This window comes from Callithrix jacchus, chromosome 15 (genome assembly GCF_049354715.1).
Source record: "Callithrix jacchus isolate 240 chromosome 15, calJac240_pri, whole genome shotgun sequence".
NCBI classification, from domain to species: Eukaryota; Metazoa; Chordata; class Mammalia; order Primates; family Cebidae; genus Callithrix; species Callithrix jacchus.
The window spans coordinates 25,804,795-25,832,547 of record NC_133516.1 but is presented as its reverse complement, the minus strand read 5'-3'; the positions used below and the strand labels follow the sequence as shown (position 1 = coordinate 25,832,547).

At 45.7% G+C, this 27,753-nt stretch overlaps 1 protein-coding gene across 20 annotated transcripts in view; it reads right to left on the bottom strand.

The window, feature by feature from the left end:
* The window catches only part of GASK1A (golgi associated kinase 1A), an 86,366-nt gene that overhangs the window by 40,375 nt on the left and 18,238 nt on the right, over positions 1-27,753 (bottom strand). For 4 of the 20 annotated variants that reach the window (XR_013527238.1, XR_013527237.1, XR_013527240.1 and 1 more), the window contains exons 2-5: positions 22,184-22,317; positions 4,438-4,495; positions 2,816-2,978; positions 2,234-2,634 (exon numbers count right to left, since the gene is read on the bottom strand). The exons of 4 other annotated variants lie outside the window; for them this stretch is intronic. Coding sequence is in view for 7 of the 16 variants with exons in the window: in XM_078350594.1 (XP_078206720.1) it covers positions 2,234-2,236 (3 nt within the window). In the remaining 9 variants the exon portion in view is untranslated. Of the gene's footprint in view, positions 1-2,233; positions 2,635-2,815; positions 2,979-4,437; positions 4,496-5,490; positions 5,743-22,169; positions 22,318-24,648; positions 24,782-27,753 lie in introns of those variants that run through there. 12 more of the 20 variants (XR_013527241.1, XM_078350595.1, XR_013527239.1 and 9 more) reach the window with 10 other exon arrangements.

Sequence of the window (27,753 nt, the reverse complement as noted above, 5' to 3'; positions counted from 1 at the left end):
AGGGCCACAAATCCCCTGCTTCAACACCCTGATTAAGGTGGGGACCAGCAAACTAATTAAACAGTGGGGAAAACAGATGAGGGCAGGCTTCTGATAACTTCCCCCCTCCAACTTCAGCAGGGCCTCCAGGGCCACAGGGCAAGGAGACACAGCCTAGAGAATATTTTCCTTGTCAGTTGTGTGGTCCTCTAGACAACCTGTGCTCCCCAAACCTGGATTGCATCTGTAATCTCTTGCCTGATTACCAGAGATGGGATGGAACAATGGTTCTTAAACTTGCTCTGGGGTTCCTTCACATTCTACCATGGGGTAGGGGGTTAGGAGATGACTCTGTATGCTCTGCACTCGCCACTCTCGCTCCACACAACCACACGCACACACACTTCCACCAAGACAGCTCTGTGTTCTTTCATTTGGTGGGTTTAGCTTATTTACATTACTTGATATACTATGCATGTTTAGTCTTAGTTCTGTCATAATATTTTATGGTATACTTTCTGTATTGCAAACCCAAAATAAGCCCCCTGACCATCTGAATGGACCCCTGCTTTCAGCTAAGGGCATTCCAAAGTTAACCCGAAAAACTGGTTTAGGCCATGATGGGAAGAGGAAGCCAGACAAGCCTCATTATGCCCTCCTCCCTTTTTGAAATGTAGGCCCAGATGACCAGCACTGACATCAACACATACCTTAAGACTGATAGAACTGCCTCTTTATGTCTGATAAGAAGCATTTACAATCAGTTCCCTGAAGCCAGCTACCTAGAGGCTCCAACTACATGCTAAAACCTTGGTCTCCACAAGCTCTTATCTTAACCCAGACATTCCTTTCTATTGATTCTAAGTCTTTAGACAATAACTTAGCTCTTTCAACCAACTGCCAATCAGAAAATCTTTGAATCTACCTATGACCTAGGAGCCCCTGCTTCCAGTTGCCCTTCCTTTCTGGACCCAACGAATGTACATCTTAAACGTATTGATTGATGTCTTATGTCTCCCTAAAATGTACAAAACCAAATTGTAGTCTGATAACCTGTTCTTGGGATCTCCTGAGGGCTGTGTCACTGGCCATTGGTCACTCATATATGGCTCAGAATATATCTCTTCAAATATTTTACAGCTTGATCTTTTCATCAACAATATTTATAATATTTGAAGTCTTGTACTATGTTTTCTTTTCACTTACTTTTACTTGTCTTTTGCTATATATTTCTTATAATATTTAAGAAATTTTGATTTGGGTCCTAATGATTGTATGCCCTTAGTTGACTGGTTCTTTAGACTGTAACTCTTAATCCCATAAAAAGAACAACATTAAAATTATTTTCTCTTCCCCCTCCTCCCCCTCCCTTTCCTCTACCATTCAGTTTTCATCATCTTTTTAATGTTTGTCTTTGTACGATTAAATATGTTTACATTTCTATCTATTTCTCAGCTTTAAATAATATTCCTTAGTTGCCTGCTGTTATTAATGAAGTAAACAACATGTTAATTCTTTCCTCCACCTTTTGCCTTCATCCCCCTTCCAATTGTTTATATTTGTGTCATTTCTGCATTGGTACAATAGCAAACATATACATTCAATTCCCTCACTCTAATAGACACATTGTTCAGGTCTTAGTTATTCAGATAAATATATTCTATGCACAGACCTGTCCCCTTAGCCACAGTTTCCCATTATTTCTTGGTTGACCGAAGTTCACATGGGAACAATATTCTCTGATTTCTTGCATGTTCAAACTGTTTTCTACAGGATTCATACGTGAAGTAAAGTTGCTTAGACATAAAACATTTGGCTCACAGTTTCTTTGAATAGTTTATGGGTTCTGCTCCACTGTTTCATAACATTAAGGGAAATCTAAGATTAAACTGATTTTTGACCCTGCCTGGATGCCCTAAGAATTCTTTCTTTTTCTTTCACATCCAGTAACATTCCCAGGATCTATCAGTGTTGACTGTTTCAGGCCAGCTTTTCTTGGCATGCAGTGTGCCCTATTAGAAAAGGTAGACACAAGTCTTTTTATTTCATCAGAATTTTCTTGAACTAATTATTAAATATTTGTTCCATTCCATGACTTTATTTCTACTTTCTTCTTTAGGCTCTTCATTATGTATATGTTGGTTCTCCTTTATCTGCCTTATACCTTCTCTTTAATCCTATTTTCATTTCTTTTTGTTCACTGTTCTTGTTTTTATACTCTATTTGACTTACTGTGTTTTATTTACTTACTCACCATTTCTGTTAGTTTCTACTTTTCCTTACTTCTTTTCAGCTCATATTTCATGTCTTTCCATCTTCCCATTTTTTCTTGAATTCTTGCATTTCTGCTTTGCAGTATTTCTTCACAGAGGGTATATTAAGTTTTAAAAATTCATTGTGATAAGATTGCTCAAAATTCCACTGTTTCCAGGTAATATTTTCAGGTGATCAGCCCTCATCTGTTAAGAAATATTGCTGTTCTTTGTCTCCCTTTTTATCACAGTGTCTCTGGATAGATGCTGGGTTCTTTTCATTGTATGAGTTGGAGCAGTCAATTGAAAGAGGTTCCTGTAGAACCCAGTGGAATTTGAAATCAGCTGGTTTCATAATGCAGATACTCTCTTCTTCTGATCTACCCCATGGTCAGGCCGCATCCTGCAAATACAGCTTGTTAGCATGGCTCTTTATGTATCACAGTGTCCTCTGCTTTTCTAATCCCAATAGTCCAGCTGAATCCTCTGAGCCATTAAACTTGCCCCCATCCCATTTCCACACCCTCTTTTCGCAGACAAGGGGTAGGGGGATGATGATTCTGCTCCTCAGGTGTGTCACTCACCTTCAGGTATATTTCACTGGTGCTTTCTGAAATCTGCCAACTTCGGCTCCCTCTTCTACTCTTTCTTACTTCTTCCAACTTCTTTCCTACTTACTGCTCCTGTATGAAACTGGCTGCTTCTTACACTGTTCCCAAATATTTTGGTGACTGCCTCCTAATTTAGCTGAAAAGGAATTTGCATTTTGTCTTCCATTTTCTTTGCTGCTTTCTGCTGGTTTCCAGGACAAGGTGAGGATGCAGAGTTTATGCTGCCATGTTTACACCAGCAGTCCTCAATGGCACATTTTTAAGAAGAAAGAAGCATGCCCTTACCAAATGCAGTGACTAACCAGCCCTCGGAGCAACCGCCTTTTTCCAACTTCTGTGCTCAGGAGCCACAGCACCCTAGCAGCCCTGAGAATTCCAAGAATTTTGCTCCCTCTACACATTTGCACAAGATCTATTCACCAGCTTTGTGTGAATTGATGCAGCCTGCAGGCTGATCACTTAGCAGCATCCCTCTGGAAAGACTACCCTTGAAGCCCTTTGGAGTGACATGGACCAGGCAGTAAGGTGATCCACCTATCCCAGTTAGACTTCTAAGAGTCAAGGAGAGAGGGAGGGACCACGAGGCACCTGCCAGTTCTCCACTTTATAATTTATTCACCTTCTCATCCCCTCCCTTATACATTCCCCTCCTTCTGTTCCAATTTGGTTAAAAGGTAGCACTGTCCACCCAGATACCCAAGCCAGAAATCTGGGTCTGACCTTCATTCCACCTTTCCTCTGCCTCATACATCTAAGTCTTGCAAATTTTTCCTCCTAAACATCTCTTGAATCAGTCCATTTCTCATTAGACCCTCTGTGACTGAGCCCAGGCACCCTCTTCTTTATCAGGACACCTGCAATAGCCCCCTTTGCTCCCACTCCTGCTCCTCTGCAGGCCACTTGCCACAAACTGGCTTTAAAGAGACTTCAAAGTCTCTTTAGAGAACAGCTAAATGCCAGAAGTGCTCTAGCCATGCTAAACTTCTTTCAGTTCTGGACAGTGCCAGACCCACTGTCTCCGGACCTTTATACCTGTTGATCCTTCTGCCTGGAATAGTCCCCTCCTCCCTGTTTTCATTGCTCAGGTCTCAGCTTAGACACCTCCCCCAGGAAGCCTTCCCCTGAGACTCCTCAATGAATTGCTCATGGTGTGTTCCCATAACACACTCTTCCTCCCCAAGCACACCCCTTTTCACTCTGTACTAGACTTGACCATTTAATGTCTGTCTCTCAATGGATGGGTTGAACCCTGCAGGCAGAACATGGGCTCACAATTGTATCTCTGGACTATCATGGTGCCTGGCACATGAGAAGCTCTCTGCAAAATGAGCTGTCAGATAAGAGAGGTTATCAAGGAGGTGGAAACACTGCTCCCCGGCCTGTGGCACTGCAAATCTGCTGGTGAAGAGGGCTCCTCCGATCTCCAAGGCTCTTTTCTGTTTGGAATGCCAGCCACTGCCACCAGCCACCCAACACAGCAGATGTTTTTTGTGCCCCATTATTTAAAAATGTACCCAGAATTTGTCTCAAGCAGGTATGGTAAAACACACAGACATAAAAGCGATTGCCATGAAATAAGTTTTTCTTATACTCACAGTCCCCTAGAAACAGGAGGTACAGCATGCCACACAGGAACACACAGGGCCGCAGGAGCTGAGATGGGCAGGCAAAGAGAGAGAGAGCAAATGCAGCGGCGGCCTTTACTGTGGTTTTCGCAGTACCGAATGAGCAAAGAAGTTAAGAAAACTGAAATTGAATTATTTCAGCGGGTCTGGGCTACAGGTGATAGGGCAGAGGACAGACAGAAACCTAATAAAATAAGGTGGGTGATATAGACTCAAAATCGGTTGGTTTGCACATGAAAGGTGTGCTCAGAGGCCAGTTGGTTTCTCTCCTTAAGAATTAGCTAACCCTGGGAGGGGCAGCCCTTCCCTGAGTCCACAAGGCACCAGACACCAGAGCATCAAAAAAACAGAAAATAAGAGAATATAGTGAACACACCCATGTTATGTCCCCATAGCTGGACTCCAGCTGCCCCCACAGCAGGCAATCTTCCTGCACACTGCCAGTCCCAAGGCCCTGATCACTCCCACTTTCTTGCCCACTGTGCCAGGAAGCTCAGGGTGACACCTCTGGTGACAGCCCTCAACCAATAGGGGACAAAAGTCAGTCCCCTTTTGGTGGGGGGGTACTCTAACCTGCATCGTGAGAGGCATTTAATGTGGTTGCAACTAAGTGTGTTCAGTAGGACTGAGCCTCTTTTCTATAAAACAAGTGATGCCTTGCCACCCCCTAAGATACCTTTATCTGATGATTTTTCTCAAGTGAGATCCTACATTTCTGTCCCAATTAGATATGTTTTTAATTTGGTCTCTACTGCTATTTTTTAAAACACACAGGTACTACATGCCTAGATAGGCACTGTTAAAAACCCACATAATACCAAAAAAGTCACAGCAAAATGGAACATCTCCTTCCTCTCCCCAGAGGGAGCCACAGTTAGCAATTAGGGCATGCATCCTTTCAGGCTGTGGCTTTTCTTTGCATTATAACATATGCATACGTCACAGAGTATTCATTTCCTGTAGCTGCCATAACAGACTACCACTGACTTGCTGGCTTAAAACAGCGTAAATATATTCTCTCACAGTTCTGGAGGCCACAAGTTCCACATCAGTTTCACTGGGTCAGAATCAAGGTGTCAGCAGGGCCGGGCTACCCCCAAAGGCTCCATGGAGAACCTGCTCCTTGCCTCTTGCAGCTTTTGGTGGCTGTCGGCATTCCTTGTCTTGCAGTCGCAGCAGTCCTGTCTCTGCCTCCACGGTCTCCTCTTTTCTTTGTGTCAAATCGCCCTCTGCCTCTTCCTTATATGCATATTTGTGACGGCATTTAGGGTCCACCTGGGTAATCAGGATAAGTTCCCCATCTCAAGATCCTAAATCAGATCTGCAAAGATTCTTGTTCTAAATAAGGTAACATGGGTGTAATTTTTCAGTCTACTACACGTGGTAATCATTTTCAGCATGAAGGAGATGACTATGCCATAACTGGCTTTGATTGACATAAGAGGCCCTGAAGCTTTCCCCCATCTCTCCACATAGAGGTGCTTTACCCTTTTTAACTGCTGCATAATATTTCACAGTGGAAATGTGCCATGATTTCTTTATCCATTCCTCAACAGAAGGATATTTAGATCATCTCCAGATTTTTTACTGTGACAAACAATATTGCACCGAGTATCCAATACATGCAGTTCTTGGAAAGAATCTAAATATTTCTATAGAAGAAATGCCAAGAGAGGAAGTTGTTGGGCCCCACGTCTTCTCATTGCCCTTAGCCTTTCATCATACATAAATTACTATCCCCTTTAATTCTCACAACAACCTAGAGAAATAGGAATTATATAATTCCTATTTTACAGCTGAGAAAACAGAAAGGTCCAGAGCGCTAATGTGTGCCCAGGGCCACATAGCTGGCAAGAATACCAACATTTTAAATTAACACTAAAATGGGAAATGGCCATGAACAATTTGGCTTGTTTTTTTCTTCTTTCTTCTAAGATAAAAAATGTGTTGAATTCCTAAAGTATTGGATATCACTAGGGAAAAATAAATCATCTTTTAAATATGTTTCAAGAAGACAGGCTGTTTTGATCCTTCTCTCAGCCTCACTTGGCTTCAGAAAACCCGGGGAAAGTTGGCAGTTGTGCAGTTGGGCAGACAGAAAGGTTCAAAATGGCCATGAGCAGATGTCCTAGGCAGGGCCACCCAAGGAAAGCTTTGGGAAAAGAAAAGCAGCTTTGATCAGACTGAAAAAAACATCATCTGAAGAGGAATATTCAGCTGAATAATAAAGAGTACATTAGAGAAAGCAAGAAAGGGGAATGAAGCACACTCTGCTAGAAAGTTTGCCAGTGAGATTCAAAGTGACCCTGTCACTGCAGACATGCTGGGGGGCGGCCACACCCTGTCACTGCAGACATGCTGGGGGGCGGCCACACCCTGTCACTGCAGACATGCTGGGGGGCGGCCACACCTCTTCCCTCCATTCTAACCATCCAAGTTACACACCCTGTCTTTTCTGCCCTGCAATGATCATGGCAGGTGGGAAGGAGAAATGGAGTTACCTTCGCTGTCTGGTTCTATAGCTACCCTATTTCTCCTTCCCCATCAAGCCCCACTTCCCACCCCTTCACCAGTACTCCTCCTTAATTCCTCAGAAAAGATGCCTATAAGCCTAACAGTCCTATCCACCCACAGTTGCAGAGAAGGAGCAATGAAAACAGCAGCAGGTAGCCAGAGAAATAGACACACAGGTTTCGGGGAACACATCTCTGAGTTCTGCTTCTGCCCTTCTGAGCTGTGTTGTAATACGCAAGTCACACAACCTCTCTGCCTCTTTTTCTTAGCTATAAAATGGGGAGAATGAGATATCTTTTCCCTCCAGGAGTTGGCATAAGAAATAAATGAGTCAAAGTATATAAAAGGCCACTACATGGTTGGGAATATTTACATGAGTGGTGGGATCAGGGATATTCTGTCCCCACTTCTGGATACAGACTACCTTTCGGGAATCTGAAAATACTCCTCTTCCTGGGTATTGGCTTATTGTAAAAGTCAGAGGATAAGTGGGGATATCTGGGAGCATAACTGAAGGTAGAGGCAGAAAGAGAAGCTCTTTCCTTGTAAAACCACAAGCGTGGGCCAGGAGCAGGCCACCTGGGCAGTGAGAAAGTTCTCATTGTCTGCTGAAGGTGCTTCCAAAGATAACCAGGTTGGAACAGGAAAAAATGTCTTGGCCTTTTAAAATCACATGGGAGGATGAGGAGGGAAAGCGTGGGAGCCAGAAGGGAGGTATGTCAAGGGAGTTAAAGGGGAAGACTGAGATTCTGACAAGAGCAGGGTTGGGGCTGCCTAGCAGTTGCAGGAAGGGAAGCCAGGAGAGTTCTGCCTGAAGGAGCCCAGCCCACTGAGAAGCTGGGGAACTGTATGAGGCAGGGGACAGGAGCAACCTCCAAACTCCCTGCCATCGCCTCCACCAGGGTGAAAACTGCTCTCAACCAGGAAGTTCTAACCATCAAGGGCTGTGTCCTTAATGGCATTATTTGTCCACAATTCTTCCTACCTTGCCATAGTTGCACTGCAGATGCAGTCTACTTCCCTGCCTACTCTCTTTGGCCTTGGCCGTGTGACTTGTTTCACTACTGGGATGTGAGTGGACGTAACATATACCATGTCCTTTTGAAGGCTTTAAATGTGCTGTGTGGTTTGGTTTGCCTCCTTGCAATTATGTCCTCACCATGAGAAGAGCTTGCCCCAGGTAAAGCACCTGGAGCAAACCTGAACTCAACCTCCAGCCTAGAGCCAACCCAGCCATGCCAACTCCTGTAACCAAGATACAGGCATATGTTTGGGTTAGCTGTTGAGACTGTGAGGCTGTTGGCTATGCAGCATTATTACAGCAAACCCCAACTAATACACAGCTTTTGGTGGCATCTCTTGGGCTCAATGTGTGCCCTTGGTCAGATAACAGGAAGGCAGGTTAGCAATGAAGCCTAGCACCCCTCCCTCAGTTAAAAAGAGTGTGGTACTGTCTCTACAATAGGGCTTAGGCTGTAATGAGGATGATGGTGTAACCCAGTCACGGATGTATCTCTTGAACCAGTTTCTCCAGTAAGATGGGATGGAGGGAGCCTTCTGTCAAATGGAGGCCTTTTAGGAATAACTTTTCTGAAAAGGTTTAATACAAATGAACTTTGCACAGAGACAGCTTGAGAAACAGGGACACTTGGAGGAAAGGACTGTGTGCTTACAGTTTACAGATTGTACTGTAATATGCAGCAGGAGATTTTCCTCTTTTCTATAAGGAAAGGAATGCTCTTCTTTGAGGAAATCAAGTCAAGATCTTTCCTGATAGTCTGGCACTACAGCTTTACCCTCCCTCAGAGACTGCCTCTACACCCTGCACCACTCTACACCCTGACACCCCCACTGCTTACAAATATGACTGCAGTCGGCTGTTGCCCAGGGACTCACTGGCAGAGACAGAGGCTAAGTCATCTTTCCTCAACTACCAGACATCAAAAAAGGATGACAAAATCTGCTCCTCCACCAAACTGCCACAGACGATAGGATAACGTGCTGGGCAGGAAGATGGAGAGAAGACAGAGGTCATATGTTCTTCTCCCTATCCAGACACAAAATCACAAAGCACTTGTAAAGTGTTTTCTTGAGAGTTTTTCTGGGTGGGAGAAGGGGTAGAGGGAAGTCATATGATGGGTGTGTGTGTGTGTGTGTGTGTGTGTGTGTGATAAAAACTGAACTTGGGTCTGACTCTGGAGTCATCACTAAAGGTGTGACAACCCCTTAGTTTCTGTTCCCCAACTTTGCCCCCTTCTAAACAGCCACCCTGCCTGATTCATCACTTCTTAGACTCTGAGTGAAGCTGGCAAAGATTTGGGAATTTGGACTTTCTGTTCCGTTTCTTAAACTGCAGTTTGTCATAACAAAACTATGGCTGGAGTGAAAGGGAATACACGAGCAGACTGTCAGAGGGTTAGATTAAAACCACATGTCCCAGTCCTGGGAGGAACCCAGCGGGCAACCCTGCTTTCCTTGATTTCCCAAAGTCAGACCCCAGGCAGGGAGAGCTGAACTGGCCTCTGGGCAAAGGCAACAGGCACAGCTTCCCTCTCCGGTCAGATCTGCTGGGTTCTGGGAGGCTGGGCTGTTTGCTCCACTGTGGGTGGAATAACAGGCAGCCTGTCTCCAAGGCTACCACCAGGCCAGGCTCCCTTGCTCAGCTCCATCCGAGGGCTTTGATTTTTCCTTCCACATCAGCAACTTAAAGACAAGAGGAGACTTTTGCCCCTGTAATTTCTGGCTCAGCCAATTCCAGGAAAAAGAAAGAAAACCAAAGGAATGATAAATAACATTGATTCAGCATTTGCTGCGTGCCTGAGACTGCTTGAAAACCTTACTTCTAATTTAATGCTCACTCCCAACTTATGAGATATGTACAACTGTTACCATCCTTATTTTACAGTGAGGAAAATCATGCATAAAGAATCAGAGAGGGTGGATCACGAGGTCAAGAGATTGAGACCATTGTGGTCAACATGGTGAAACCCCGTCTCTACTAAAAATACAAAAAATTAGCTGGGCATGGTGGCACATGCCTGTAATCTCAGCTACTCAGGAGGCTGAGGCAGGAGAATTGCTTGAACCAAGGAGGCGGAGGTTGCAGTGAGCCGAGATCGCGCCATTGCTCTCCAGCCTGGGTAACAAGAGCGAAACTCCGTCTCAAAAAAAAGAATCAGAGAGGCCCAAGGCTCACACTGCTGATAAGGGCAGCACCTGGGCATGAACCCAGGCAGTCTGGCTTCAGAGCTAGCTGACCTAGTTGCTGTGCCACCCTAGGAAGAAGCTGCCACCTAAAGCCCCTGCTCCAGCCCTGATTCCAACAGACTACACTAGGTCTTAGGGGTGGGCCCTGTCTCAAAGGAGGCTTATCTGTTCAGGACTGATCAGTCCATCCATAAAGTGAGGCTTGAATGAGGTCAAAGGCAGGTTGCAACCTTTTTGTATTAGGACAAATTGAGGAAAAATAAAAATGTTTTTAGGCTGAATGTTTTTCATTCAAAATGAAAACAGCTTTGCTATGTCTCTTGTCCTCTTTTATTCTTTATTTGAGAAATAGAGGAATATCAATGAGAAAATGCCACCATTTGATACACTCCAAACTGGGCATATTTGAGAGGCAGCATCAGAGGCAGCTTTCTAATAATCCGTGACCTCAAATTAGTCTAGGGCTTGATATCGAAACCAGGCAGGTTCTGTGCCTCCTGCTCATTCCGGAACCAGATGGTGCCCCAGTTCCATGTCGAGAATTCTCCAGACTATCGGCTAGGAAATTGAAAACATCTAATTTATGAGGGGACATAGCAGATCCCAATAAAAATGACCACTTACTGAGCACATGCCATGTGCCAGGAGCTCTCAAAACCCTACAACAAATGTGCTAATATGATAACGTGACGATGGCAGAAATTCAGATTAGGGGCAGGCAAGATTTTAGTTTTTCCAGTAGCCCATGTACTTTTCACTTCACACACAATGATGAGGGAAGAATCCAGAGTCTTGAGATAAAGATGTGAGTATAGGGAGGTGCTAAGCATGAGGAAGAAACCTGGGATTTTGCTGCAATTTTTGCTGTCTCGTTCAACAATTTCTTGTAACTTCACACAGCCCTTCCAAGTGACTAAATACAGCCAGTTTCTGTGACCTCAGAAAGCCCTTCCTGTGACTTCACACAGCCCTTCCTTTGACATCACACAGCCTCTTCCTGTGACTTCACATGGCCACCTCCTGTGGCTTCACACTGCCCCTCCGTGGCTTCACACTGTCTCTACCTGTGACCTCACATTGCCCCTTCCTGTGGCCTCACACAGCCTCTTCCTGTGGCTTCACACAGCCCCTTTCTGTGACTTCACACTTTTCCTCCCTGTGACTTCACACAGCCCTGCTCCTTCCTGTGACTTCCCACTGCCCCTTCCTGTGGCCTCACATGGTCTCTTCCTGTGCCTTCACAGCCTTTCTGTGACTTCCCACTGCCCTTTCCTGTGGCCTCACATGGCCCCTTCCAGTGTCTTCACACTGCCCCTTTCTGACTTCACACTGCCCCTTCCTGTAAATTCACACTGCCCCATCCTGTGACTTCACACCATTTCTTCCTGGGACTTCACACTGCTCCTTCTTGTGGCTTCACACTGCCCCTTCCTGTGGCTTCACAAAGCCCCTTCCTTTGTTCTCACACAGACCCTCCCTTCCTGTGGCTTCACACTGCACCTCCCTATGTCTTCACACTGTTCCTTCCTGTGACATCACACTGCCCCTTTCTGTGACTTCACAGCCTCTTCCTGTGACTTCCCACTGCCCCTTCCTGTGACTTCACACAGCCGCTTCCTATGACTTCACACCATCCTTTCCTGAGACTTCACACAGCCTCTTCCTGTGACTTCACAGTACCCCTCCCTTTGATTTCCTGGAGCCTCACACAGCCCCTGCCTGTGACCTCACAAGGCCTCCTCCTGTGACCTCACACTGCCCCTTCCTGTGGCTTCACACTACCTCTTCCTGTGGCCTCCTACTACCTCTTCCTGTTATATCCCACTGCCCCTTCCCATGGCTTCACACTGCCTCTTCCTGTAAACTCACACTGCCACTTCCTGTGACCTCACACAGCCCTTTTCTGTGACCTCACACAGCCCCTTCATATGACTTCATATAGCCCCATCCAATAGCTTCAGACAGCTCCTTCCCGGGACTTCATACTGCCCCTTCCTATGACTTCCACTGCCCCTTACTGTGGCCTCACATTCCTCTCCCTGTGATGTCACACCGACCTTTCCTGTGACTTCCTACTGCCCATTCCTGAGCCTCACACTGACCCTAACTGACTTCCCACAGCCCCGCCCTGTGGCTTCAAACAGAACCCTACCTGTGACTTCACACTGCCCTTCCTATGACTTCACACTGCCCCTTCCTATGACTTCACATTTCCCCCTCCTATGAGTTTACACTGCCACTTCCTATGACTTCACACAGTCACTTTCTGTGACTTCACACTGTCCCTTCCTATGACTTCACACTGCCCCTTCCTCTGGCTTCACACAGAACCCTACCTGTGGCTTCACACTGCCCTTTCTATGACTTCACACTTCCCCTCCTATGACTTCACACTGCCACTTCCTGTGACTTCACATAGTCACTTCCTGTGACTTCACACTGTCCATTACTATGACTTTCCACAGCCCCTTTCTGCAACCTCACATTGCCACTTCTGGTGACCTCATACAGCCCCTTCCAGTGGCACCACACAGCCCCTCATTGTGACTTCCCACTGTCCCATACTGCAGCTTCAAGCAGCCCCTTCCTATGACTTCCCAATGCCCCTTCCTCTGGCTCCACAATGCCCCTCCTTTGGCCTCACATTGCCCACCCTGTGGCTTCATACTGCCTCTTCCTGTGATGTCACACTACCCCTTCTTTGACTTCACATGGTTTCTTCTTGTGGCTTCACACTGGCCCTTCCTGTGACTTCAAAAAGCTCCTCCTGTTACTTCACATCACCCCTTCCTATGACTTCCCTCTGCCCCTCCCTGTGACTTCCCATTGACTGTTCCTGTGATTTCCCATATCCCTTCCTGTGGTATCATACACCCCCATCCTGTGACTCTACACAGTCCCTTCATATGGCTCCACACTGCTTCTTCCCACGGCCTCACAAAGCCCTTTTCTGTCACATCACATAACCTCTTCCTGTGACCTCACTGCCCCTTCCTGTGACTTCACACTGCCCCTTTCTGTGGCTTCACACAGCCACTTTCCTGTGACTTCACACTGCCCCTTCCTGTGGCTTCCCTCTTCCCTTCCTGTGACTTCACATTGCCCCTTCCTGTGGCTTTGCATGGCTGTTACCTGTGGCTTCACACAGTCCCTTCCTGTGGCCTCACACTGCCCCTCCCTGTGACTTCACACAGTCCCTTCCTGTGGCTTCACACTGCCTCTTCCTATGATGTCATACTATCCCTTCTGTGGCTTCACACTGCCCCTTCTTATGACTTTACACTTTCCCTTCTGATGGCTTCACACTTCCCCTTCTGGTGACTTCATACTGTCCCTTTCTATGACTCCCCACTGCTCCTTCCCACATTGCCCCTCCCTGTGACATTGCACTGCCATGATCTGTGACCTCACAGAGCCCGTTACTGGGACTTCCCACAGCCACTTTCTGTGCTTTACACTGCCTCTTCCATTGACATCCCCCTGCCCCTTCCTGCGGCTTCTCATGCCTTTTCCTGTGGCCTCACAAAGCCTCTTCCTGTGGCTTCACACTGCTCTTTCCTGTAACTTCACACAGCCCCTTCCTGTGACTCCCCATGGCCCCTAACTGTGGCAACACACCACCCCTTTCTGTGGCATCACGCGATCCCTTTCTGTGACTTCAAAAAGCCCCTTCCTGTGACCTCACACTGCCCCTTCCTGTGACTTCACACTGCCCCTCATGTAGCCTCACACTGCCCCTTCCTATGACCTCACGCTGCCCCTCCCTGTGACCTCACGCTGCCCCTTCCTATGGCCTCATGCTGCCCCTTCCTGTGACCTCATGCTGCCCCTTCCTGTGACCTCACACTGCCCCTTCCTGTGGCCTCACACTGCCCCTTCCTGTGACCTCACACTGCCCCTTCCTGTGGCCTCACACTGCCCCTTCCTGTGGCCTCACACAGTCCCTTCCTGTGACTTCACACTGCCCCTTCCTGTAGCCTCATGCTGCCCCTTCCTGTGACTTCACACTGCCCCTTCCTGTGACTTCACACAATTTCTTCTTATGACAATACCCTTGCTGTTGTTTCACATTACTCCTTCCTGTGACTTCACATTGTCCCTTTCTGTGACTTCACACAGCCATTTCCCATGGCTTCACACCACCTTGACTAGCTGCAGTTCAGTGTGTGCTAAATCCTAGAAGCCAGCCCTGCCTTGTTAATGGCAGCCCACATAGTGGGTTCTTACATACAGAAAAAGGTTCTTATTTGTAGTAAAAGTCTCTTATGAACTCCTCCTAACCATTTCTTAATCTGCCTAAGCAAATGGCCTCTAGGCACATTTCAAGAAAACTGTTTTGAACAGTTAAAAGCACTGTAGATATCTGACCTTAATTGATTTGTTGGGGGGTGGGGAGGGGGGAATTGGGAAAGGTGGGAGGCTAAAGGTCCATGGCAGGGTATAGTTTGAAATTCCCCTGAGGCTCAGATATGAATATCATTTACTCCAAGCAAATATGGTAGGAGGAGCCAGCCATGTGTCCATGGCTGTCTGCCCAGGTTTGACTGCGTAGCTTCCATAGCATAACCTCAGGGATATTGTAATCTTATTATATGATAGAAACTTCCTTGGTGAACAAATGTCAATATGTAGTGCTGGGGAAGGAATGAAAACCAGAAAAGTCTTAGAAAATGATGTTTCTCAGTTGGGATGGGTGTGGGGAGGGGATGGTACACAGGGAGACAAGAGCCAGAAAATAACAGCTTTTAAAGCAATAAAGAAAGGAATGTCAAACTTAGAGATGGAAGAAATCTATAACCCAAATGAATTCTCCACCCTCATGAAATAGGAAAAGTAATTCAAAAAATCGTTTCAGCAAAGGCTTCAGCCAAGGTCAAAATTATTTTTCAAGAATAGTGATAGAAACTGAAAATCTAGCTCTTGCAGGCCATTTACTGCATTTCATGGGAGAAGATAAAATGAAGTAATGGTGTTTCTCAAATTTGGGGATTTGAGAAAGCCTCAAGAGGCAGGCTTTCTTGAAAAGCCTTGAAAGCATTAGGGTTGTACTGAAGAGTATAGCCTAGCAGGAAGAAGGCTCTGGCTGGGTAAAATCTGAGTATGCGCTCACCTTTTCAGACTCCCACCTTCACCAGAGGGGTTTCTGTTATTGTAGGATTGAGTCGCTGTCTATAACTGCCTGGAACCCAACATGTGACTGGCAGACACCAGGGAAAGAAGGATCCTGGGAATGGCGTGTGGTGTTAGGCACTTTGGAGACCCTCAGGGCACCAGTGTGGGGATCCAGGGCACCCTGGGGCAGGAGGCAGCTTCCTCCAAAGCGACAGTGCAGGGCTGAGGTTGCTCCCCAAATTGTGTTGCATTACAATTTTATTATTTCATTCGTTATTCCTCTAATACCAAGCACTTAAGCAGGAAATAACGACACCAGTGTGAAGAAGGCTTGGCCGCTGCCCTCCGGCGACTCACTGTCTCAAGCAAAGGGGTATTCATATAATCATTTCCCCCATACCAGTTCTGGCATATCTAGCCTTGCCGACATTCAGGCCACTTATCTTTCCAAGCTTGTGGGACGGGGCTGGTGAAGCATGAAAAGCTGCACAGCAGCACTGGGTGCCACCACCTGAGGACTCCACCAACGTCTGATGACACCACAGGTTTGTCATGTTTTTCACTGTTATGGCTAGAAGGATGCTGCCTCCAGATACTCTCACAATGACTCCAGCAGGTAGGAAGGAAATCTCATCATACTGTTTTGTGGCTGAGGAACTCGAAAAAGAGTCCTCGAACTTTGCTCAAGGTGACACACCATCTAAGTTGAAGAGCTGGGATTCGAACTCCGCCCTCCAGCTGGCAGAGACCAAGCCCTTCCCAGCACACAGGAGCCAGTTCTGGCCCTGGGGACTTGAGGGCACATGGGAAAAGGATTAACTCAGGCTATCAGGGGTTTGTCCAGAAGCATTTTCAATGCTCCCAGGTAACCTGGGGGAAGCAGTGCTACCAGAAGGATTTTAAAGACCTGAGAAATAGCTGGATCTGTCTCTTCATTACATGGACTGGAGTTCCCTGACACCAGCTGAGACACAGGAGGTAATGAATTGTGTTATCCTTCAACAAATCCACTCACTTCAGGAAGGCAGTATCTGGAAGGATACACTGAAGGAAACACAGGAGCTGGACTCTCTAGGTCCAAATCCCAGCTTTGCCACTAATGAGCATGTAACTTCACATCAGTGTTTCCATCTAAAAAATAGGTATGAAAATGGTCCCCCTCTCAAAGAGTTGCTGTGAGGATTCAACACGTTGTAATATATATATAAAGTGCTGAGAACAGAACCTTGCATATATTTTTATAGTTATTACTTAGCATTATCATTAAACCTCATGATTATTAAATCTCCAAGGTACTTGGAAACTCCAGCACCTCCTTTAAGTTGCTGGCCCATGCCGCACTCTCTCCACCTGTGGATGGTCTAGTAACAGGTCACAGGACTCTGAACGCTGGAGGAAAGCATGTGAAGAGGTTTCAGGGACAGATGCCAAAGGTGCCTCCTCAAAACCACCAGTTGCTCAAGTGACCAAATGAGTGACCTCTGACTCCCTGCTCTGCGGCTGGGAGTGCAAGTCAAGTGCAATTGACTTCTACAGCGTGGTTGCTCTGTATATACCTGTAGAGCCCTGGCAAGGGTAAAAGCACTCCTGGGCAGATGCCTGGCAGCAGGAGAGCAGGACTCAGCCATAAAATACCTAGAAGATTGGCTCTTAAGAAGGTTAAAACAAAGCTGTACATGATATCTGAGATGGAAACGTTAAATCTTTCCTTTTTCCTTCAGTGAGTCCTCCCCATTCCTATCAGATGGGGACTCTGTACACTGAATGGGAAATAAAGAGGCCGTGCAGAGGAGATACTCATAAGATGTTTCCTGACAACCCTGGGCGTAGAGCTTCTTCCAGCCAGGTGACCTCTGGCTTCAGAGGACTAGGGAGGAAACAGGCAGCCACGTCTAAGGATACATGTGGCAACATGGAGGTGTGGAGGTCCTCCCTCAGGAAACTCCAGAACACCGACTATAGCCAGCATTGTTGAGCACCTCCTGTGTCAGGCCCTGTGCCAGGTATCTGACATGTCAGTTCCTCTACTCCCTGTGACCTCCCTGGACAGGAGGTATTGTCCCTCACATTGGGAATCCGAGGAAACTGAGGCACAGAAAGCTTATGTCAGTCTCTTACAGCCTCATAGCTAAGTGGCAGAGTTAGATTCAAACCCAGGTCTTGCTAATTCCATCAGTTTATTAGCCAGAGTTTTGTTCCTCCTATTATAGAAGCCTCAAAGAATACAAGTTGCTTCTCTACCTGCCTCTCTTCTCCAAGCAAGCAAGCAAACAAGCGAACCAGGAGAGCTGGAAGCCAACCTCTTCCTTCCCCAGGAGAGAATAAAAAGGTCTTTGCTTTAAAAGCCAACCAAGGCTCCTAGAGGAAAATTGAACTGGGCTGTCTGACTGATATCAAGTCATCTGGGTGAGGACAGGCTTGGAGCCAGACAATTTGATTTAGAAAAATAATGCTGCTGTTCAGCCAAAAATGGTAGATTAAGCACCTGCTATTCTCTTTCTTTCCTCCTGAAACCTCATGAAAGTAACAGTAAAATGTTCTTATTTTTAAAGAACAAACCCCTAAGGACAAAGAGAACAGGAAAGCAGTCAACCATAAAAGCAAAATTCAGGAAGCTGGAAAGCAGGTGAATGAGCAGCAATGGCCTTGGCGGATTCATGAAAGCTGAATCCTAAACTAGAAGGCAGAAGGTCAAAACTCAACATGATTTATGCCAAGGGAGCCCCAACAGATCAAGGACTGGCGCTGCCGGGTGCCTCCACAGGAGGCAGTAAAGATGAATAAAAAACAAAAGGACTCGCTGAAAGTCGACTTAAGAAGAAGCTAGACACCCAGGTCTCTTATTCCATCTGTGAAGAAGGCACCTGCCCCTCCTGCACCCAGCAGAAGACTGAGGGTTTGTTCTATGGAGAGAGAAAGCCAGGGAATCTACATTCTGGGAGACACTTGGCACCATTGAGGGCAGGGGGACTATACTGAAAACATGAGTTTTAAGAGAACATTTGCATGCTGAATATTGAAATATTGAAAGGGCCCCCCAAGTAACCAACACAATGGCTAAGAAGTGAGACCTTAAGTGGTATGGAATTCAGTTATTTGCAATTGCCCCACACACTTGCATTTTGATGAGATCACCCCCTAACAACAGCATAATCTGTTTCCACAGTCATGGAGACAGTTTGTTGCTGCAGCCATTAAGAACAAAAGCTTTGTAAATTCTGGATATCAGCCCTTTGTCAGATGGGTAAACTGCAAAAATTTTTTCCCATTCTGTTTGTTGTCTGCACACGTACCCCAAAACTTAAAATGCAATAAAAAAAATTAAAAAGAACAAAAGCTTCCACAGCAATGGCTGCTTGGAGTCACCTATCCTGAGCTTCACTATCTGGCCGTGCTGTGCCTCTCACCTGCTCCCCTGTGACTACGAGATGTGTGATACTGAGGGGTGCACAACCCGGAAGTGTAAGGAAATTTATGGCGAGTGGAGCAAAGCTTTGATCATTGGGAGACTGAATGCAGTGGGTAAATTCAAGTGGTCCTGAATTCAATTTATGCAGCTTCTTGGATAGGTCCATAGGATCACACAATCAATTGCCTGTAGCATCAGCCAGCTTGATAATGCATCGCAATATTATCTCTCCTGTTTCCCTGCTTCTCTTTGGGTGTTTCCTGGGATTGTACTCTGTACTTCCCAATAACAGCACATAAGCCTCCTGCCTCGGGCTCTGTTATTAGAGAGCCGGGTTAAGACAAACCAAGGCACATCATTGTGAAGTTTCAGAACACTGGGGAAAATGTCCTCCAAGTTTCCAGAAAGAGAGGAAGAAAAAAAATAAAACAAGTTTTATACCAAGTAACTAAGACTCAGAATGTCCGTGGACCTCTTTACTACAATACTGGAGGCTAGAGCACCATTGAGCAAAGCCTTCAAAATCTGACAGGAAATTATTTCTCTCTTAGAAATCTATACTCAAGCCAAACTATCAATCAAATATGATGGTAGAATGAAGGCAATTTCAGGCATGTAACATTCAACATGGCATACCCCTCCTGTAGTCACTTTTAAGAAGCTATTAGATAAATTACACCACTAAAATCAAGAGGTAAGCCAAGAAAGAGGAAGACGCAGGATGCAGGAAATGAAGATGCAACACAAGAGATGCAAAGAGACTCGTGGGATGCTGGGAAAGGGACGTCCTAAGGCAAGAGTTATGCAGCAAACCAAGAAAATGACCAGCTCAGAAGGGGCAGGGGGTTTCCAAAGAAGGTGAAATTGATGTGTGCTTGAGTCTATTAAGAGGAAGTTGACTTGTGATAAGTACATGAAAAAAACTAAGGAAACAAAAAAGATGATTACTAACTGCAGAGAAACAGAAAGGTGCCCAGGAAAGGAAAAGCAATCGTAATGTAATACAGCAGTCCCCCTTATCCTTGGAGGATACGTTCCAATCCCCTCAACAGATGCCTGAAACCTTGGACAGTACCAAACCCAATTGCCATCAATCAGAACACATTTCTTGAAGTTCATGTCTTCCATCCACAAATTGAATGCCTTTTCCATCTTAACCAAGTACTTATCACACACTGTGGCAGTAACTTTTGCCACGGTTGGAGGTGCAGTAGCAAAACTAGCACAAAATTCTCTTTCCTTCTTCAGACGGCAGTTTCACAGACAGCAGATTCATTCTTACTGCAAATCTTAGTAACCCCAGCTTACAATTTTTTTCTTAAGGCAATAAACTTTCATTTTTTGACTTAAATGAAGCACTTTCGGCTTCTCATTAATTTTCTTTCTCATTGTCACACTCCAATTGCGGGATCACTGCTCTTGCACTTCGGGGACATTACTTCAACATGGGCAATGCAATACTTCAATAGTCATCTGATAACTGATAACTGAGACAGCTACTAATGGGCAGGGAGTGTGCAGTGTGAACATGCTGGACAAAGGGATTACTCATGTCCCTGGTAGGACAGAAAGGGATGACACAAGATTTCATCACACTACTCAGGAAAACACACAATTGAAAACATAAATTGTGTATTTCTGGAATTTTCCATTTCTTATTATTATTATTTGAGATAGAGTTTCGCTCTTGCTGTCCAGGCTGGAGTACAGTGGCACAATCTCAGCTCACTGCAACCTCCAACTCCCGGGTTCAAGTGGGTTCCTGCCTCAGCCTCCCTAGTAGCTGGGATTACAGGCATGTGCCACCATGCTTGGCTAATTTTGTAGTTTTGTTGTGTTTTTTGTTTTTGTTTTTTTTTTGAGATGTTGCCCAGGCTGGAGTGCAGTGATTCAATCTTAGCTCACTGCAACCTCTGCCTCCCAGGTTTAAGTGATTCTCCTGCTTCAGCCTCCCTAGTAGCTGGGACTACAGGCACATGCCACCACGCCTGAGTAACTTTTTGCATTTTTAGTAGAGACAGCGTTTCACTGTGTTAGCCAGGTTGGTCTTGATCACCTGACCTCGTGATCTGCCTGCCTCAGCCTCCCAAAGTGCTGAGATTACAGGCATGAGCCACCGTGCTGGGACTAATTTTGTATTTTTAGTAGAAATGGGGTTTTTCCACGTTGGTCAGGCTGGTCTTGAACTCCCAACCTCAAGTGATCTGCCCACCTCAGCCTCCCAAAGTGCTGGAATTACAGACATGAGCACTGCACCCAGCCCCATTTAATATTTTCAGACTGCAGGTAACCTTGGGTAACTGAAACTGTGGAACGTGAAACCGAGGATAAGGAGTACCACTGGATACCACTGGATACTCAGCAATCAAGATATCCATGTCCTAATCCTCAAGCCTGTGAACAATTTACCTTACGTGGTTAGAGGTATTTGGAGACTGTGATTAAAATTAAGGGTCTTGAGATGGGGAAATTATCCCGGATCATCTGGTGGGCCCAATGTAATCACAAGTATCCTTTTAAGAGGGAACCAAGAAGGCGGCCATGTGATGACTGAAGCGAGGGAATCAGAGTCAGTGAGAGAGAAGATGCTGCACTGGTGGCTTTGAAGATGAAGGAAGAGGCTGCAAGCCAAGGAATGCAGGTGGCCTCTAAAGGATAGAGGAGGCAAGGAAATGGATTCTCCCCCGGAGCCTTCCAGAAAGAACCAGCCCTGCCAACACCTTGATTCTAGCCCTGTAAGACTCACTTTGGACTTCTGGTCTCCAGAACTGTAGGAAAATTAATTTGTGTTGTTTTAAGCCAACAAATTCCTGGCAATTCGTTGCAGCACCAATAGGAAGCTAATAAAGCTGTGAATAGGTTTTAAGTAGTCATAATGTAAACACTGATCTCACCAAAATGATTACCTAATTATATTGGGGAAACAGGTGGATGAGAATGATGTGTCTGTACTGGAGGTGGAGAAACATGGTGAAAGGCCCAAATCCTCATCTTCCATAGAGGGGAGTGAATAAACAATGGTAAAACTGAAAACAGTTTGGGAAGCACTGTTCCAGTTTTCCACCCTCATTTTTGATAGATGATGAAAAGGAACTTCAGAGAAGCTGTAGCTGAGCTATCCAGTGAGTCACCTTCTCCTGATTAGACGGTTGGTGGGTGTGGGCTCTTGTGTGACAATCACTCATAAGCTAGTTTATGTCTTGTGTCTTAATTAAATAATGTAAGATCTGATCAGTTAACCTAGTCATCCCCCAGTTAACCTGGGGGAACCACAGGCAAGATCTGAGAGCTGCAGTGTCAACTGCTAGGTGGGAAGTCATTCATTAGCCTTTGCTCTGAGCAGCTAACAGTCTCCTTGGCCAATGGAATAGCTTTCACCAGAAGTCAACTGATTTTATTCTCCATGGCCTGACCCAGACATGCCTCCCCATTGAAGACATACTAAATACTAAAAACTCACCTTGGGAAACTCACCTAAGGAAAAAGGCCTTCCTCACTCATTCTTCCACTCCCAAACACCTGAAGCTTGCCAAAGTTCTCCAGGCATGAGGCAGGCAGGAAAATAACAGATTCAGAATCCAGGTTTTCAGAGGGCAGGCAAATATTACCTAAACAAAGACAGCTTCAGATTCTAAACGAATGAATGAATAAATGAATGAGTGAATGAATGATCAAAAGAGCCACTGATACAGTAGTGGGATTCAATTATCACCAGAGGGCAAAATCACCTTCTCTGGGCCAGGAGTCCCAAAACTATTTGGTCATATACCTGTACTGGTAAAAAAATCTGAGCACATTCTTCCAATATTTACAAACCAATTTTTCCACTATTTACACATTAGAAGCAAGAAATACTACATGAATATGTTCATTATAAAACATGGACAAGAAATTTAAAATCGCAAAAGGATTCGGTAAAATAAACACAAACAGCAGCTCTAATATTTTCCTACTGCACCTGGTGGATTGTCTAGTGTACCCACTGAAGTGGCTGAGCCCCACTTTGAGACCTTTGATCTAGTAGCAGACTGCCTTCATGCAGAAGATGACTGTGGCAGGGAGTGACTTGAGTTTGAGTTTGATTCTGTCTCTCACCTATTCTTTCTTTTTTTGAGATGGATTCTCACTCTGTCACCCAGGCTGGAGTGCAGTGGTGCGAGCTGGGCTACTGCAACTTCCATCTCCCTGGTTTAAGCGATTTTCCCATCTCAGCCTCCTGAGTAGCTGGAATTGTGGGCACCTGCTGCCACACCTGGCTAATTTTTGTATTTTTAGTAGGGACAGGGTTTCGCCATGTTGGTCAGGCTGGTCTCTAATTCCTGACCTCAGGTGATCTGCCCACCTCAGCCTCCCAAAATGCTGGAATTACAGGCATGAGCCACTGTGCCCAGCCCATCTATTCTTTTTTAAAAATGCATATTTATCCCCAGTCTACTAGACATAATCTGAAGGAATTATGGGACCAAGTAAAGTAGCTATTTTCCTGTGTAAGTCTGGGGGATCACCAAGATTGAGATCAACGGCCTAGAGATTCATTGCAGAAATAAATTAATCAAATGGAGTCCAGGTACAGTTGAATAAGAAAATTAAGCCGTAATGAACACCTGTCATCTTCAAACATTCAGAAGTGAAGTCTGGAAACAAAGAATGTGGGAATTGTTGAGCTTGACTTTCAAGCATGAAAGAACTGAAGAATGAAATGGCCGTAAAGCAATGTTTCCCTAACTCAGAGCCATCCAATAGAAACATAATGTGAACCACGTAGGAAATATCAAAGTTTCTAGTGGCCACACTTTTCAGAAAAGGAAAAGAAATAATTAAAACTGATTTTAATAATATCCTATTTAACCTGATATATAAAAAATATCAGTTCAACATGCTATTGATATAAAAACTATTAATGAGATATTTTATGTTTTTTGTACTCTCTTTGATATCCAATATATATTTCACACAAACAGCACATCTCAATTCAGACTGGCTACATTTCAGTATGTGGCTGGAAGCTGTAATATTGAACAGCACAGCTCTAAACCAAGGCAGAGGTCCTTGGAGCCCCAGGAGCCCACAGAATGTTTGAGAAATGCTATACTAAAGGATAAACAGCAGCAGATCACTCGGAGCAATAAAAACACGAAAGCAAGATAAAAAAGGTGGTACAGTAAAGTCCCAACTTATGAGAGAGTCAGATTCTGAATATAGCAAATCAGGCAAAAATTAAGTCCAGATCAGAATTGCCCTTGAAAATCCCTTAAGAAAAAAATTGATATGCCATCAGTTTTTCCTCCAGCCTTAGGACACATGTTGAGTCTTTTGTCCTGACAAAATAAAACCTCAGAGTTGGAAAATTATGTCATGTACTCAGCCTCTGGGATTGTCAGTCTTGAGAAACAAACTAGGCCATCTAACAAGGAGGATTCTGGGAAGAAGAATGTTTGAATGTGGACCTACCTGGCTCCACTCACATTTAAAAGGAGACCAGCGAAGATTAACACCAGAATAGTAAGCTGATTTTCAATCAGCAAACTTTCTATGCTGTGTAGCTTTTAGTAATAAAAAGCATCCCAGAGGGAAGGGGGGGAATATGTGACAGTAGAAAGGGCACAGTGCCTTGGAAGCCTTAAGGAGCCACAAATGCGGGTGGGTAAGAGAATGATTGAAGAGAAAGAGGCAGCCGGTCAGACCCCTGGAGCTTGCAGGATACAGGGAAGAGGCAAGGCAATAACCCAACTCACAGGAAGCCTCCCTACCCCTCAGAAATTCTTCCTCCAAAGCAAACTTGACTGCCTCCAGAGGCCCCGATGCCAGCAGTCTAATTACACCTGCAGAGGACCACCTGTCCCCACCTTCGCCGTTACCTTCCTCGCCTCCTCTCATGCCTCACTGAGGCTCCTGGAAAAATAAAGTGTTCCTGGAAGTAAGTAGCTATAGCCCCTCACCTTGGATTTCAGTTCTCTTCTTTTGAAAGGGATCAAATTAATCAATATTTCCCCTCAGCTGCCTGTCTGCTGCTTCATGTTCACAAAGAAACAGGCAAGCTCTGCATTCTTGTCCACATACTTGCTAGAGGCTGCAGGAGCCTGCTGAGCACAGACCAGTATTTCGTAACATCTGGCTCCTTTTCTTTGTTCTGGCCTCCTGCCCTGCTCTGGCCAGGCCAAGTCCGTTGCAGGCTGGATGTGGCCACGTGCTGTTTGGATTTAGCTGTGTTAGAAGGAATGATCGCTTTCCCGGACTGCATATCATCCAATTCCACCAAGAAAAGCAGCAGCTGGAAGGGTTTTGCTCCTTCCCTTGTCATGACGTGGAATTTCTTACAACACATGACCCGGCGCCAGCTTTCTGGACTAGGCCCACAATATCAGGGGCCTGCTCAGGGTTCTGCCAAGGTGAAGATCTGGCACTGGGTGTTCCCAACACTAAGGCCTCCGAAATGATGTATCTGGTGGACAGGGTGGGGCAGGGGTGGAGGCAGGGAAGAGGGGCCAAGGAGAGAGCTCTCTTCCTAGGCAGGAAAATGGGGACTTGCCCTCCTCTTCCTTCCTGTGACAGGCACCCAGACTTCTCCACCAGTTCATGATGCTACCTAGGTCTCAGAAGAACAAAATATTCCCTGTCTTCAAGAACATGTAAGATTTAGTTGAGACCATGAGTCCAGGGCCAGATTTTCAAAGACAAAACTAGCAAGCAGAATAAATTAGTCTTCACTGCCTTCCGTGGCCCACCTTGCCCCAAAATACAACTACAGTGAAATTGTCCATCACCTCATCCACGTGGTGCATGACTGTACAGTTAATCCCTTGTGAGCAGCACCCTACAACAACCTAAGTAAGAAGGACAGTCTTTACAAAGTAGTGATGTGTAGAATTACGTGGAAATGCATGGTCTTGTAGGCATGGCTGCTGTCTTGAGAGAAGATTTCCCAGATTCCTTCATCTCTCTCTTTAGCATCAAGGGCCAAGCCTGGAGAATCTTGCTAATTTGGCCCAGAGGCCTCCAGTTTGAGTCCCTTGTTTATGCAACCTCTAAGTTCCTTCTGCTTTTGAGACTCTGCAGCTCTCTGTCCACAAACTCAAAGAGGAACTTACTGAAGGGCAAAAACCTACCTCTGAGAGTGGTAGAACACAACAGTTACTTGTTAAATATCTAGTAACTACTGATTTTTCTTGTCTTGGTAGACAAGGGTCAGAAAGCATTGGAAAGGCCACACTGGCCTCACTCGGCCCCAGGTGCACACAGCCCCAGCCTGACCGCTGTCACAGGACTGGGCCAACTGATGATGGGTAAGAACATGCAGTCCTCAAAGCAGAGCCTGGACAACCACTGTAGTAAACTGAATACTGACTCCAAAGATGCCCAGGCCCTAATCACTGGGAGCTGGGTCTTTTGCAGATATGGTGAAATTAAGGTTCTTGAGATGAAGAGACTGTACTAGATTAGCTGGGTGAGCTCTAAATGTGATCACAAGTGTCCGTATTAGAGGCAGGTGGAGGGAGAAATGAATACAGAAGAGGAGACAGCAGAGTGATGATGAAAGCAGACTAGAATGACGGTTTCTGAAGACGGAGAAATTCCTGGCACAAGCCAGTAGCATAGGCAGCTGCCAGAAGCCAGAAAAGGCAAGAAAAAGGATTCTCCCCGAGAACCTCCAGAGAAAATCAGCCCTTCCAGCAACCCGAGTTTAGTCCAGCAAAACTGGTTTGGGACTTCAGTCCAGAGCCATAGAGAACATATTGTGTTGTTCTGAGCCATTCAATGCATGTTAATTTGTTACAGCAACAATAGGAAACTAATACAACTACACTGGCTGCTGCAGAGATTCGCAGCATGGCCCCTTTAAGATGCCTTCTTACTGTAGAAGTCCCTGGGCAGCAAGGGGGCCCAGAGGGCCAGGCCCAGCAGGCCCACCTCAGGGGTCCGAGTCCATCAGGATGGGCTGCAAGAGAGCCAGCCACTGAAGCCTCAGTAGACAAGCTCCTCCCCGCAGCCCTGCCCTGGGAGGAACAGCAGGACGCCAGGCTTGGGGCTGACAGCTGGACCCAGGACGGAGGGTGCTGAGCACCTTCACCCTGGGATTTGCTACATGGGATTTGCTACATGCCTGCCTGTCGAGAAGCACCAGTGTGCACCACCTCCATCCAGAATGTGGAGAATATATTGGCAGGGAGGAGTGGTGATTTGAAAATGCAACAATGCATGCACTGCCTGCTCAATTGGCTTATTTGCCAGCAACCTGAACCAAGTTCAATAAGGGGGACAGCTCTATTAAAATGAGAGAGGCGTTTAATCAGATTGTCACACTGTGACTGGAACCCATTAGTACAAGGGAAAGAAAAGGAAGAAAAGAGAAAAAGAAGAGAGGCAAAAACTACGCCATAAGGATATATTATTTTATGAGACTTTAATTTCAGTTATACACACTGATATGTACAAGTGCACACACGCACACAGGTACACACACATATTAGGTCACAATGTAAAATGTATTCCTTATGCATATTGGTAAAAAAAAAAAAGTAGTTCAAAAACCAGTAGATAAAATGAAATAGTTGTGGCAGTAAGAAACAAAGAGGCTTTTCTTACCCCGTGCATTTTAGGAAAGCTGACACTGATCAGAGAGTCCCTCCACCCAAATCTAGCCATCACCAGTAGCCATGGAGGCCAGGTCAGCGCCAGTTATAACCAAAGAGGTGACAGCAGGTGAATTGGCACCAGAAAACCCCAGGTTAGCACCTAAGGTCACAGGAGTGGGCGTGAGCAGGTGGGAGGAAGAGCCACCAAGAGGAAAGCCACCTACACAGGGCCGTCTGTCATAGCAGGAGGCAGAGGCAGAGACCCCCCTCCCCTGCCCACTGCACACTCTTGCTAAGACACCTGTCCTGAGTGTCCTAGCTCTTCACTCATTTCTAAAGTGGTGGAAAGCTTAGCACCTGCCTCCTAGGGTTGATGTGAGTGTTTTATGAGTTAATGTGTATAAAATTCTATAAAAGTCACAGGGCCATAGTAACTGTTCAAAACGTGGTCACTCCCATTATTAACATTAC